We start from the raw sequence: 13,435 nt of genomic DNA on the forward strand, positions 1-13,435 counted from the left end.
TTTCCTCGTCGTTTGCCCAAAGGCTTGCCCAGCCTACCGTGAACTCCCCTAATGATTGGTGGGTGTTTCTTGTTTGGAAACATCCGCTGAAATAATTTCACTCAGGCAATGGGATGACCGAAGCGCTACCGATTGTAAAAGGGTGGTATGAGATGCAATGTAGCTCAGCTTCTATACTACCCATTCAAACCATTCATGTAAGGGCAACCCCGGAGGCCTGAGATCAAGGTCCTAGCAGGGGAGGATCCAAAGCGTGAACATTGGTAAGCGAATACAAATGAAGCTGACCTAGCAGGGGAGGATCCAAAGAGAAGAAACTCTAAGGGTCCACCTGCTAGGTAGCTGACTATATACTGCTTGTCCGTAGCTGCCGCTGTCGGGCACAGAAGGCTTGGGCGGCGTCGCAGGCGAGGTCCCAGGGCGACCGTCGGGAGGGCGTTGACGGATCGGTGATTGTGCGGGCGAGATGGAGGGCCGTACCGGAGTCGGAACCGGAGTCGGACCGGAATCGGAGGCGTCTCCGAGGGGCCGAAAGGGAGGTTCCCCTGACATCACCCCCCCCTTTGAATGCGGCGTCCCGACGCATAGACCGGAACGGAATCGAGTCGAAGGTCGCGGAGGCGATGTGTCGTGGCTTGCCAGGGTACTTACGATAGAACTCCGCAATTTTCTCCGGGGCGAAGACGCGGTCGAAGCGGACCCATTGGTCGTGCGATGCGTCGTAGCCTTTCCATCTGACGAAGTAGTTCAGCCGCTTATACCTCACCCTTGCGTCCAGGATTTCCTCTACTTCCCACTCCGGGACTCCGTCCTCGAGGTCCGGAGGGGGCTGGTCGTAGCCGGGGCGTCCGTCGAAGGGGTCGTCCTGAGCGAGCTCGAGCTTGACGACGGGGAAGACCGGGTGGAGCTTCGAGTAGCGCGGAGGGAGGTCGAGCTTGTAGGCACCTTTGCTGATCTCCGCGACTATCTTGAACGGTCCAAGGCGGCGATGGGAGAACTTTTCCGAGGGGCGAGTCGTCCTGATGTCAGAGGCATCCAGCCAAACACGGTCGCCAACCTTAAACTCCGGAGACGGAGTCCGTCTCCGGTTGTAGTAGCGCTTGTACTCCTCTTTGGCCTTAGTGAGCGGCCTTGGCTTCAGCAACACCAGTGGCGATCCGGTCGCGGAACTCGTTCACTGACTCCATGGCGGAACGGACTCCGGGTTGAAGCCCATGCGCAGGGAGCCGTCCCGTGTCCGTCATGAAGGGGACCTGCTGCGTGGAGGAGTGAACGTGGTTGTTGTAGGCGAACTCCGCGGCCGGAATCAGCTCATCCCAGTCGTCCTGCTGGTAGTTGGTGAAGATCCGCAAGTACTGCTCCAGCTCCTGGTTGACGCGCTCTGTCTGACCGTCTGTCTGCGGGTGGTACGCGGTGGACGTGGCGGGCTTGATGCCGATTAGACGCCAAAGTTCTCGGGTGAAGTCTGCGATGAACTGCGAGCCGCGGTCGGAGACGTACTTCTCCGGAGTCCCATGGTGCCGCCAGACATTCCGGTAGTAGAGGCGGGCTGCCCCTGCTGCATCGACCGTCGTATGACACTCTGAGAAGTGGGGCGCTTTCCGAGGGTGTCAACGACGACCATGATTGCGTCGTCGTACCCATGGGCTTCGGGAAGCTCTCTACGATGAAGTCGACGGAGACGGTATGCCAGCGTTCGGGGCGTTTCCGTGGGGTGCAGTTCTCCGTGGGGCAGTCTCCGGAGTGCCTTGGTGCGACAGCACAAGTCACAGGTCGCAACATACCGGCCGATATGGCGAGACATCTGAGGCCACCAGTAGTTCCGGGAGACCAACTCCAGGGTCTTGAAACGACCTGCGTGTCCGGCGACTCGGGTGTCATGGCAGAGCTCGATGATGCGTCTCCGGAGGTCCTTGTCCTTTGGTACGACGATCTTTCCTCGGAAATGGAGAAGACCGCCGGAGACGACCCATTCGTCAGAACGTGAGGAGCGGGGGCCTCGAGCTTGACCTTGAACCTTAAGAAGTTGCCGGGCCGCTAGTGCGACGGGCTCCTCCAGGTCAGGCTCACCGGAGAGGGCATCACGGATGTCGCGGAGGAGTTCAGAGCCGGGACCGGAAACGGAAACGCCCTCGAGTGCGCGGACGTGGAAGAGTTCAGGCCGCAGAAGGACGACGTCGGAGTTGTCGGAATCGACTCCGTGGTCGGGTCTCCGGGAGAGGGCGTCAGGCCGACCCATATCGCGGCCAGGCTTGTGGTGCAGCGTGAAGTCGAACCGGGAGAGGTACAGAGACCACCGGGCCTGTCTCCGGTTGAGGTGCTGCGTCTTCCTGAAGTACTCCAAATTCTTATGGTCAGTCCAAATCTCGACAGGGTGCGCGGCGCCCTCGAGGAAGTGTCTATACTCCTCGAGTGCGCGGATGATCGCGAGCATCTCCTTGTCGTGGATTTCGTAGTTGCGCTGGACATCATTTAAGCTTTTGGAATAGAATGCTACAGGGTGCCACTTCCCGTCCGGGGCGGATTGTGAAAGAACCGCCCCGTCGCATAATCAGAGCTGTCCGCCTCGAGTCGGAAAGGCCGTGCGTCGTCCGGAATCGCCAGGACCGGTTCCGAGGTGACCGCGTCCTTGATCGCTTGGAACGCGGAGGCCTCCGCGTCGCCCCAAGTCCATTGCTGGTCCTTCTTGGTGAGCACGAAGAGAGGGCGCGCAAGGGTCGAGAAGTCCCGAATGAACCTGCGGTAGAAGTTAGCGAACCCAAGGAACTGCTGAATGTCCTTCTTGTTTCCGGAGTCGGCCAAGCGGAGACGCCTGCGACCTTGACGGGGTCCATTTCGACGTGGTTGTGGGAGATGATGACTCCGAGGTACTCGATTGACGATTTTTCAAAGTCGCACTTCTCCGCTCGGAGGTACAACTTGTGCTCTCGGAGTCGCCGCAAGACCTCCTGAACGATCTGCCGGTGTTTCCGGAGGTCGGAATGGGCGATCAAGATGTCGTCAAGGTAGATCATGACGTCTCCGGAGAGGATGAGGTCCTGAAAAATGTCATTCATCATCGTTTGGAACGTCGCGGGAGAGTTTGTCAGGCCGAAATACATCACCAAGGGCTCGAACAGGCCTCGGTTAGTCCGGAAAGCCGCTTTCCACTCTTCACCTTCCTTGATCCGGACGTTGTTAAAGCCCCAACGGACATCGAGTTTGGTGAAGTAACGAGCGCCTTTGAGCCGGTTGATGAGGTCGTTGATCAGCGGAAGGGGGTACCGGTTTTTGACAGTCATCGCATTGAGAGCACGGTAGTCCTGGACGAAGCGGAGTCCGCCGTCCTTCTTCTTGACGAAGAAGACCGGAGACGCCATCGGAGACTTGGAGGGGCGAATCCGGCCCGTCGAAAGCCCTTCCTCGATGAACGCGTCGAGCTCGCGTTGCTCGAGGGGGCGAGATGGGGTACACCTTGCAGTTGGTGGGCTTAGCGTCGGGGACAAGTTCAATGGCGTGGTCCCAGGCTCTCCGCTCCAGTAGCGTGTCGAAGGACTCCTTGTTGAAGACGTCCTGGAACTCCTTAGCCCAGTCCGGGATCTCGGAGGGCGGAGGGGCGGAGTTCCTGGCGAAGGCTTCGGCCAGGCGTTGCGAGACAGTACTGCCAGCGCGTATCTCCTCCGAGGGGCGGAACGAGGTGTAGAAGATGCGGTCACCATCTTCAAGCTGACCATCGTCATCGTCGTCGTCGGAGTCCGGCGTCAGATCAGGCAGGCCGGAGTCGTCACCGGAGACGGAATCGTCTCCGTCATCAGACCCAGAAAGGTCCATGGCGCAGACCGAGGGGAACGGGCCGGAGCGGAGACGCTTCTGAAGCGACCGGAGTCGCCGCAACTCGGTCCGTTCGACCCGCTCTTCCTCACGGCAGGTCGAGCAATTGCGGGGGCACCGTGTCATCTTGACCTCCTTGGTTTCCCAATCGATCTCTGGGTTATGTTTCCGCAACCAGGAATACCCCAGGATGAGGTCTTGCTTGCCAAGATGGGTGACGGCCAGCTGAACTCGTTCGGCATGGCCCTTGTAGCGCAGGACCAAGTCCGCGATCTGTTTGATGGAGCCAGCGTCATTGGGGGTGCCATCGACATTGAAAACCGGAATCGGCTGATCAAGAGTGCGGACCGGAATGCCATTCCGAGCAACATAGTTCGTGTCAATGAAGTCGGAGGTGGCACCACAGTCGACAAGCCCAGAGAGCGAGAGCTTCAGTGCGCTGGTGGTGGACTCGAGCTCTAACGGGAGGTGGAGGGAGTTCGCCCCAGGGGCAGCGGCAACGGTGTACTGCTTGGGCAGTTTCTTTTCCCAGGCAGTGAGGCGGCGGAGGACGATGACCGGAGTCGCGGGCGGAGTCGGAGACGGAGTCGAGGGGGGCAGGAGAGGGTGTGTCTTTCGTTTCGGGCTCATTGTAGGGCAAGGAACTGCATTCATCATACAAAGAGGCAAAACGATTTATAGACGCAAACGAGGGCACACCAGTCACTCGTCGCGGGGGACAAAATCCTCTCCGGCCATCGACTCCGCTGTCGTCTCCGGCAGGGCAGCTGTGTCCGTGTAGCGGGCGATCAACTCCGCTAACATCTCGTCACCGAGTTGTTGGATCACCTCGTCGAGGATGTCCATCGAGCGGACATCGGCGGGGAGGGGGCAATCCCGGGCGAGATGGTTTGGGTCGCCGCACCTGAAGCAGGCGCGACGAGGAGCACCCCGAGCCCTGGTGCGATCCAACTCCATAGGGACGGGAGCTGGAGGCGCCGGAGCGGGGGCGCGGGCCGCGGGTGGCACGACCGGAGCCACCGGGCGGAAAGGGGCCGGAGCCGGGATGCGGTTGACCGGAAACGGAGTCCGAATCAAACCGCCAGGCGTCTTGGGGGCGGCTGACTTGATCAGCTTGGCCCGGACCAGGGCCTCATATTGACGGAAGGCCCGGGTGCGCCAGCTAAGGTAATCCCGGAGGTCCGGGGGTCGTTCGAGGACGTGATTCCGTTGTTGATCAAGGGGTCAAGTCCGTGGCGGAACTTGGTCACCTTGACTAGCGCGTCTTGAATCCGGCGAGGTCCATCAGGTCCTCGAAGTCGTCGGTGTACTGGTAGACATCCTTTGTGCCCATGTGATAGGCGGAAGTCTCCAGCTTGGAGAGAGCGTGATCTTGCTCGTTCTCCTCGACGAACCGGAGTCGAAACTCGGAAACGAACGAGCCCCAGGACGGAAACGGAAACGGGGCTTTGCTTCCGTGGCGCTCCGCCCATTGCTGAGCGGGTCCTTCTGCCATAAACGACATGGCATAGCGGACAGCCTTTTTCCTCGCTCGCCTCTCCGTTGACCACGAAGGCCTCAGGGGCAAGGCGGGCGTAGGTGCGGACCGCGAGAGGAACGGCGCGGCCCGCGTTTCCGGTCGCCGTTGAAGGTGAACGGGGGGTTTGGTCGCAAGACCAATTTTGAGGCGAGGTTGATGTCGCCAAAAAGGGCTTCGAGTCGCCCTGGACCGGAGTCGGAGTCGGAATCGACGTCTCCGGCGATGGTGTTTGGGGTCCGCCAGCATTATTAGCGGCGGCAGCGGCAGCGGAAGCCTGGTTGGTGAGTAAAGCAAGGGCCTCAGTTAGGCTATCGATTTTCGCCTCGAGTGAGTCCAGCCGGGCGTCTGCGGTAGGAGTGACTCCGGACGGCATGACGGGTGCGGGGACCACAGGAGTAGAGGAGGAGGGGACAAGTGGCAGGGGCGGTGACGAGGGCGGAACGGACTCGTACTCGAGCCTGAGTCAGCGCCGAACCTGGCAATCTTGTCCGGTTGATCCCGTAGAGAGTTTCTTCTGCTGTAAGGGCAACCCCGGAGGCCTGAGATCAAGGTCCTAGCAGGGGAGGATCCAAAGCGTGAACATTGGTAAGCGAATACAAATGAAGCTGACCTAGCAGGGGAGGATCCAAAGAGAAGAAACTCTAAGGGTCCGCCTGCTAGGTAGCTGACTATATACTGCTTGTCCGTAGCTGCCGCTGTCGGGCACAGAAGGCTTGGGCGGCGTCGCAGGCGAGGTCCCAGGGCGACCGTCGGGAGGGCGTTGACGGATCGGTGATTGTGCGGGCGAGATGGAGGGCCGGACCGGAGTCGGAACCGGAGTCGGACCGGAATCGGGCGCGTCTCCGGGCCGAAAGGGAGGTTCCCCTGACAGGACGCAACAAATACGACATTTCGCAGACCTGTGCTGATTCTGACGGGTTGTGCTATGGCAATTAGGTCGGTACAAGAGTCTGAAGCCGCTCTGGTTCAAGTTGATTGTGCTTATCGGACTAGCACAATGGACCGAATTTTAAACAACCAAGGAATTAGCTACTGGAGCATTTCACCTATCAAGTTTCTATATTACTTATCAGTTCAGTCCGATTCGACCACCCTCGAAAGTTATTCGATTATGATCTTCGCTGCAATATTTCTACGTCCGTTTTCTGCTGGATGTTTACGGCAAGCTTCTAAAGGAAATTTAAAGGGGATAATACTAGTAACCAGAAAAACAAATTCCGACTGTGACTGTCACAGCCAACATCGAATTCAATGTCTCTACTCCCATCAGACCTCGAGCATTGTATCGTCGTGCACCACGTTGTCGATGATGATAGAACCCTCCAATCTTGTGCCCTAGTGTGCGGCAGATTCGCCTGTTGGGCTCAATCACGCCTCTTCAAGCAAATTCACGTTGGGTTCGATATGCCCACTGACTTGAAGATTTTGAATTACACCCCTCCTCGTATCTCTTGGTTCCAGCGGCTTTCACGTCTATTGGATATCCTCAAAACCTCCCCTCACCTCAATTCCCACGTACAGACACTGAAGCTTGACCTCAGTAGTCCGATAATCCTCAAATCGTTGGCAGACAGAAACTGGCCATCTCTAAAAGAACTCCACTTCCGGTGGATTCCGTCCAACGATGAGCAGAACCAAGTGTTACGTAACTTGCAGCAACTAGTTGCTTCTCCTGGACTCCGTCGTTTAAGCCTCCATTTTGCAGGATACGCATGGAGCGCCTGTTACTTCAAAAGCATCATCACCCATTGCTCTCCATCCCTTACAGATCTCTCTTTATTGGGGCGCGACATTGGGTGCGACATTCCTTCGAAAGATTGCCGCCAGTTAACAGACTCCTCGAACCCAACTCCTAAAATTGCGAGCCTGAGCAGGCTTCTTCTCACTTCCGCCGCAGTACCGGTCCTTCGCGACCTGGCAATTCCCCTTGATTTGACCCAAGTTCGTACCCTGAGCTATCAGGGCCTTCCGGGGCCCGCCAGTGTTGGACCCATCCACCTTATTTGCCCCAAAATCAAGGAGCTGAAGATCGTCTCGCAGGGTGCCCACCCATGTCTTTCTTCATGTACGCGCTGATGGACTCCTCAGATCCAACTCTAGGCGTTCATTTCCACCTCCGTGATTTTCGGTCCCTGCAGACCATCGAAGTTCAGTTTTCGTCCTATCCTAAGCACGACTGGCGCTTCTTTTCCGAGATGGACGACGATAATCAGATATCTGAGCTGCTCATCACCTCTCCTCACCACGAATGGCAATGCCGCCGCGGCTTTACTGACTGCCCTGGCCACTCCCTCGGGCGGCAGCTCGACCGAGTGGTGCTTGCCAAGTTTCCCCACCTCAAGAAAGTCATGTTCGAAGTCTTTGATAGTTTCGGAACAGATGCCGACTGCCCTATTTTCAACCGAGATGCGATTTTGAAGCATGTCCATCAAGCCCTGCCTCGCCTGACGAGACGGAACATAGTGTCTGTGATGTTTTCCCCCATTCCCGTCCCTTTTGCAGAGCCGGAGGGCCGTCGGAAAGTACGAGACGCGCACGAGGCGGCCTGGCAGCCTCACTAAGGTTGGCGCCAGCGAAAGCTCAAGTTTTCTGATTGGTCTAGAACAAGTTGAGTCTTTGAAATGATCGCCATTTTCCCCTCTGACCGATTTGGTGAGGACCCGTTCATAACATAGAAAAAACGGCTCATGTCACATGTCAGTGAAGCAATGAAAGAGGAAATCCGGTCTCCAGAATTGCGCCAAATTCAGTACATCTTTCTATGAGTTAGTTTGTTGATACGCTATGATACGCTATTTACATTCGCAGGAGTATCACACACACCATTTCTAACTTGGTATAATATGTAATGCACTGACTCGGAAACTTGGGGGGTCACAGACCGACTCTGACCCAACAGCTGTCAGCCACTGGCACAGCGTTCAGCTGCCGATAAATGATTTCTGTGTCTGCATCCAGATGGCCCCAACCTGATCCAAGGCTTCTTGAAGTGCACGCTGCGTCCGCTTTGCTTCGACGATAATCCCGTCCTGCTCCCTGATTGCCTCGGCTTGTTTCTTTACCAACTCCACCCTGTGTCGCATACAAGTGTTTTTGACAACCAGCTCTTGCATTTTCCGGTCCTTCTGTGCTGTCAGCAGTTCGAGGTAGCGTATTCGGCCATTGAGTTGTACAAGCTGTCGTTTTGCTTCGAGATTACTGGTGACGACATCTTTAATGCTCCCTTTGACTTGCTCGACACGAGCCGTCCATGGAGATATGCCCGAGATTTGGATTACATTGTCGTGTTCCATCATTGACCGTAATAGCCCTTTCTCCTCCTGGACTAGCTGCGCGACTGACTGGCTAATTGGCTCCCAGGCGTTGCGCCAAGGGTTAATATTTCTTGTAACGGTAGCCAGCACACTTTGCTTCACGCAAGACATGATCGTCATCAGCTCGAACGGTGTGTTGTTAGCGCGAACATCGTCGAGATGGGGCATGATTTGTTGGGCGAAGAAAAGACTGAAGTTGGCGAGTTTGGCAACGGAATGGCTCAGGGCTTTCAGCTTCGGGACCAGATGCTCTCCGAGAGCGGTCGAGCCACCCAAAATATTTTTCATTCGCTGGACTAGCTGTCTAAACGGGTTTTTTGAGTATCATCGACGAAGTTCGAAACACGAACGTACTGAGATAGAGCCTTGGCGACTGCATACTGCTCCATCAGCCGTTGGAGTGGTTGTGACAACTCGATTTCGATGTCATACTCCTCGAGGTCAAGTATAGTCTCTAGAAGATGGTCAAAAACTGAAAGCCCCAGTTCATAGTACCATGCGAACCTTCATCTTGAACCAAGGATGTTACCAAAGTTTTACAGAAACCGATGGAAGCCGCGAAGAGATCCAAATCAGAGTCGAAGGACACGATATAGCCTATTTCGCGCTGGGCGAGGTCCAGTTCAAATCCATCGAAGTAGGTTTCAACAAGGTAGCCGAACTGCGTTGTGAGTCTAGATTCAAGTAAATTGGCAATCTAGGAAAAAATGGTGAGCAAAGGAGCTCACTTCACGATATCATCCACACATTCGATTCTGTCGAGCTCATCCTTCATTAGCGAGTCGATATACAGGTCAATCTTTCTTTCCGCGGGAGCAAATTCGGGATAGAGTCGGCCAAATTTGAGGAAGGAATCGACATCGCACCGTCGTATTATAGCGGCAAAGCGTTGACACAGTATTGAGAGGGCATAAATACGACCACGCATCTATTTCAATAGCAACATCAGTCTCAAAAGCGAAACCTTCAACAGAGGCATACATTACAAACCCCGATGAGTTCATCTGAAACTGAACCCTTCAACGATTCCGGCAGACCATTGTTCAAGGTAATTGTGTTAGCAATCAGGTCGGCCTTGTTACCGAGCCTTTGAAAGAGAAGATAACAACGAGTAGCATTCTCGTCTGTATCAACGTAGATTTGAGGGAGGTATGGCTGGACGATGTCGAGCAGCTCCTTTCCCTCGCGAGCGTCCATTTTCCATAACTCAAGCTCTATCATTGTTGCTTGGTGGTTGTACACGGAAGATTGGAGCCGGAAGTTGAGCGCCATTACTGCTGCCGATTTTTGAGTAATATCATGTACATTGGATTCAGCGATTTCGAGCTTTATGCGGAGAGTCTGGACTTCGCTGGAGTACAAATGCGTAAGCAAAACTAGAAGCAAAAAGGCGACAGAATAGACCTCTGTAGCTGCAAAACACGTTTTCGGAACTGTCGAATAGTACGATCCAGATCGGCACATGCATCCTTGAGAGCCCCGGCCCGGTTAACATGTTCTCGAATTTCAATATCTTTCAACTCTATGGGCAAGAGCTGTCAAGTTGAATCTTTTTGATCAAGTAACACACAAACCAAGCTCCTCCACCAGAGCCCGTTCAGTGTCGACATGGTTTTCCTCCAACTCGTCATCCAAACATCGGAGAGTTTCAAGCTCTTCGATTGTGATACGCATTTCCTGAATATCCTGGCAGACGTCAGATGAAGATACTGTTGAACAAGAGCATACTTGGTGGAGGATTATGTTGCGCTCTGTCAGGTGGAGGACTATTTCCTCTGTATCAAGGACATCGTCAAGTTGTGTCTCAAGATCATCAATTCGGAGTTCGGCATTCACGAGCGCCAGTCCAGTTGTTTCATACTTCACTGAATAGACGATGAGCTAAGAACGCTGCGAAGAACAAGTAAATGACGAACCTTGCAATGCCATGCCATCAATCAGCTCTCCCTCCAGCTCCGTTATCCTTGTACGATGTTCGTGATCCATCTCCTCGGCCACATCGCGGAGTCTCAAGAGAGCATCCTTCAATATGTTTTTCTCCTTATCAAGCTGCCGGTGAAGGATGTCGTCCACGCCAATGCTGGCTGAGGCGCTGTTGGCTTCTTTCAGTACGTTCAATTCGACTTGCACGATCGCTAGCTGCTCTTTCAGGTTCTCTACCTCAGCTTCTGCCGCCTCTGCTCGCTCTTCCGCAGTCTCTTTGTCCAAAATCATCATTTCCAGCTGCTCTTGGGCATCCAGTATCCGGTCCTCCCACAATTCGGCAAGATATTGTGCGTCAGCAACTTCCTTTAGAGTGGCTAGAAGTTGTGTTTGCAGGATATCGAGTTTCGTTTGGAGATTTGGTCGGAGAGAAATAAACGTCTCCGTGCCCGTTTGCGTTGCGAGCTCGTAGTCGGCATGAACCGTATGATTCAGAAGTGTTCCAGCCATTTCCGGCGTAGACATAGTTTAGACACAAAATTGGTAGCTGGTGAGGCAGTAGAAATCTTCGGAGTCTGTTTATGAGGAGGCTGTCAACACGCGCAAAGTTCTCGTCAAAGGGCACGAGGATGAAGAATCGTACACTGGCATTTGACAAATCGCGTTTGACACAAAGACTTTGTCGACCTATGACTATACGGCTTTGTTCTCTTGTATTTGTGACCAACTGGCCGCATTTGATGGTGGGATCGAATGAGGTGCAAGAACGGTGCAGCCTGGAAGTCGCTGATCACGTGCCATCAACAGCGACAGCAGCGACTTGACTTCATACGTTGCTGCGGCATGTCTTTCTATTGGACACACGCCCAACTCTTATGCCCGTGCTTACCGTGGAGCCTTCAAATTGCTAGCATTGCGCAGCGCGATGGTGAAATCCTTTTCTGAAAAGTTCACCATGGCCATCTATCTCGCGACCCACGCCTTTATTGCCACCAGCCTTGCTTCGCAAACTGTTCTTCCTCCCCTCGAAGATAGCTATGGGTTCACGCCTACTGGATCGCTCAATATGCTCACAGAGGCAACATTCACCACCCTCCACCATCCTGCCTTTCCAAGCCACCGAGTGCGGGTCAAAAAGAGTGATTTTTGCGATGGAGGCGTTGCGTATGTGTCTTATCAGGATGCTTGTCGTCTTGCTCACGCTCTCCAGCTCGTACACGGGCTATATCGACATCGAGGCCCGCCACCTGTTCTTCTACTTCTTCGAAAGCCGAAACAATCCAGACACCGACGACATGATATTTTGGACCAATGGAGGTGAGTTTCGAACAATACCAACCTCTCAGGACTGCAACGCTAAGCGGCCTAGGTCCTGCATGTTCCTCGTCTATGGGACTTTTCATGGAGCTCGGTCCCTGCCGGGTCTACAATGCGGAAAATGGCACTGTCTATCACCCCGAATCGTGGAACTCGAATGTAATACCGTGCTTGTCTAAGATTTGAGGCGCTCATAAAAGCAAAGGCCAACATCTTCTTCGTGGACCAGCCTATCGGTGCTGGTTTTTCTTACGCAGATTACGGCGAGTCTGTGGTGCGTTGCGTCGTTGCATATGGGCTCGAAATTTGACGCGCGTGACAGAGCACCACAGAAGAGGCGGCAAAAGATGTGGCTGCTTTCATTGCTATCTTCTTCGCCCATTTCAGCAAATTTCAAGGTAGAGGACTTCACCTTGCTGGGGAGTCGTATGCCGTCTGTATCTCTCTCTACATTTGACTCCATCTCACGTTCGACAGGGCCGTCTTTTGCCTGTCTTCGCTGCCGCTATCTACGATCAGAACCAGTATATCGTTCAAGCAGGAATTGCGCCAATCAACCTCACTTCCCTGATGATTGGTAGGTTTTTCTTGTTTGGAAACGTCCGCTGAAATAACTTCACTCAGGCAATGGGATGACCGAAGCGCCACCGATTGTAAAAGGGTGGTATGAGATGCAATGTAGCTCAGCTTCTATACCACCCGTTCAGACCATTCAGTGAGACTATCGTCTTGATTTTCATTCTTTCAAGACTTAACGCCAACATAGGACGTGTGTTACAATGAAGAGAAAGCTCCCGCGCTGCATGAGATGGCTGAAGGAATCATGTCAAGATGTTTTCGACTCGATCAACTGCTCTGCCGCCATGGGTTTCTGTATGGACGCCTTCATTGCCCCATATGTTGCGTTGGGACGCAACCAATACGACATTTCGCAGACCTGTGCTGATTCTAACGGGTTGTGCTACTCTATCACGGAGTTGGTTGTGTCGTTTATCTGCACTTCTTGTTACTCAATGGTTTTTACAGCGAGATCGTCAAATACCTCAATCGTCCCGACATCCAAAAGGCCCTTGGTGTTGATCCTTCTCAGAGTCACTTTGATTCTTGTGCTTGGGATGTCATCGCTGCATTTGGTGGGCTTCAGGGCGACGTCATGCACGGCTCAACCGCATATATCTCCAACCTTCTCGAAAGAGGCATCCGTGTTTTGGTCTATGCTGGAAATTACGACTTTGCGTGCAATTGGATCGGCAACGAGTATTCGACAACTACGTTGGAATGGATAGGGCAGAAAGAGTTCGTAGCCCAGCCGCTGAGAGAGTGGTTGGTAGCCGGGAAACGGGCAGGACTGATGAGGGCTGCTGGGCCGCTTACTTTCGCAACAATCGATGGTGCTGGCCATATGGTCGGTAATCTTGTCTGGGTTAAGTCGATTTGTGCTAATATGCTTTCTAGGCCCCGTATGACAAACCGAAGGAGTCATTGGAGATGGTTCGCCGTTGGTTGGCAGGCCAGGAACTCTGACTGTGCTTGTTTGCTGCTTACGTAACCA

General features: G+C 54.1%; 3 protein-coding genes across 3 annotated transcripts; 2 read left to right on the top strand and 1 right to left on the bottom strand.

Annotated features, from left to right (window-relative positions):
* Positions 1 to 6,733: 6,733 nt before the first annotated feature.
* On the top strand, positions 6,734 to 7,890 carry MIND_00552300 (uncharacterized protein; the record flags this gene model as incomplete). Its single annotated transcript, XM_037362302.1, has 2 exons — positions 6,734 to 7,370; positions 7,418 to 7,890. 2 exons carry the CDS (start codon positions 6,734 to 6,736, stop codon positions 7,888 to 7,890), a joined length of 1,110 nt encoding a protein of 369 aa, XP_037222594.1.
* Positions 7,891 to 8,250: 360 nt separating this feature from the next.
* Positions 8,251 to 11,091, bottom strand: MIND_00552400 (CAP-Gly domain-containing protein; the record flags this gene model as incomplete). The annotated part of the gene is made up of 9 exons (XM_037362303.1): positions 8,251 to 8,947; positions 8,998 to 9,097; positions 9,148 to 9,317; positions 9,372 to 9,571; positions 9,625 to 9,994; positions 10,048 to 10,165; positions 10,218 to 10,329; positions 10,372 to 10,508; positions 10,560 to 11,091. The coding sequence occupies 9 exons, from the start codon at positions 11,089 to 11,091 to the stop codon at positions 8,251 to 8,253; spliced, it is 2,436 nt and encodes an 811-aa protein (XP_037222595.1).
* Positions 11,092 to 11,491: 400 nt separating this feature from the next.
* On the top strand, positions 11,492 to 13,407 carry MIND_00552500 (Carboxypeptidase; the record flags this gene model as incomplete). The annotated part of the gene is made up of 10 exons (XM_037362304.1): positions 11,492 to 11,730; positions 11,777 to 11,883; positions 11,936 to 12,042; positions 12,089 to 12,157; positions 12,206 to 12,316; positions 12,361 to 12,460; positions 12,508 to 12,598; positions 12,650 to 12,859; positions 12,910 to 13,288; positions 13,339 to 13,407. The coding sequence occupies 10 exons, from the start codon at positions 11,492 to 11,494 to the stop codon at positions 13,405 to 13,407; spliced, it is 1,482 nt and encodes a 493-aa protein (XP_037222596.1).
* Positions 13,408 to 13,435: the final 28 nt, after the last annotated feature.

This window comes from Mycena indigotica (genome assembly GCF_014461135.1).
Source record: "Mycena indigotica strain 171206Taipei chromosome Unknown Mind.scaff0004, whole genome shotgun sequence".
Classification (NCBI taxonomy): Eukaryota; Fungi; Basidiomycota; class Agaricomycetes; order Agaricales; family Mycenaceae; genus Mycena; species Mycena indigotica.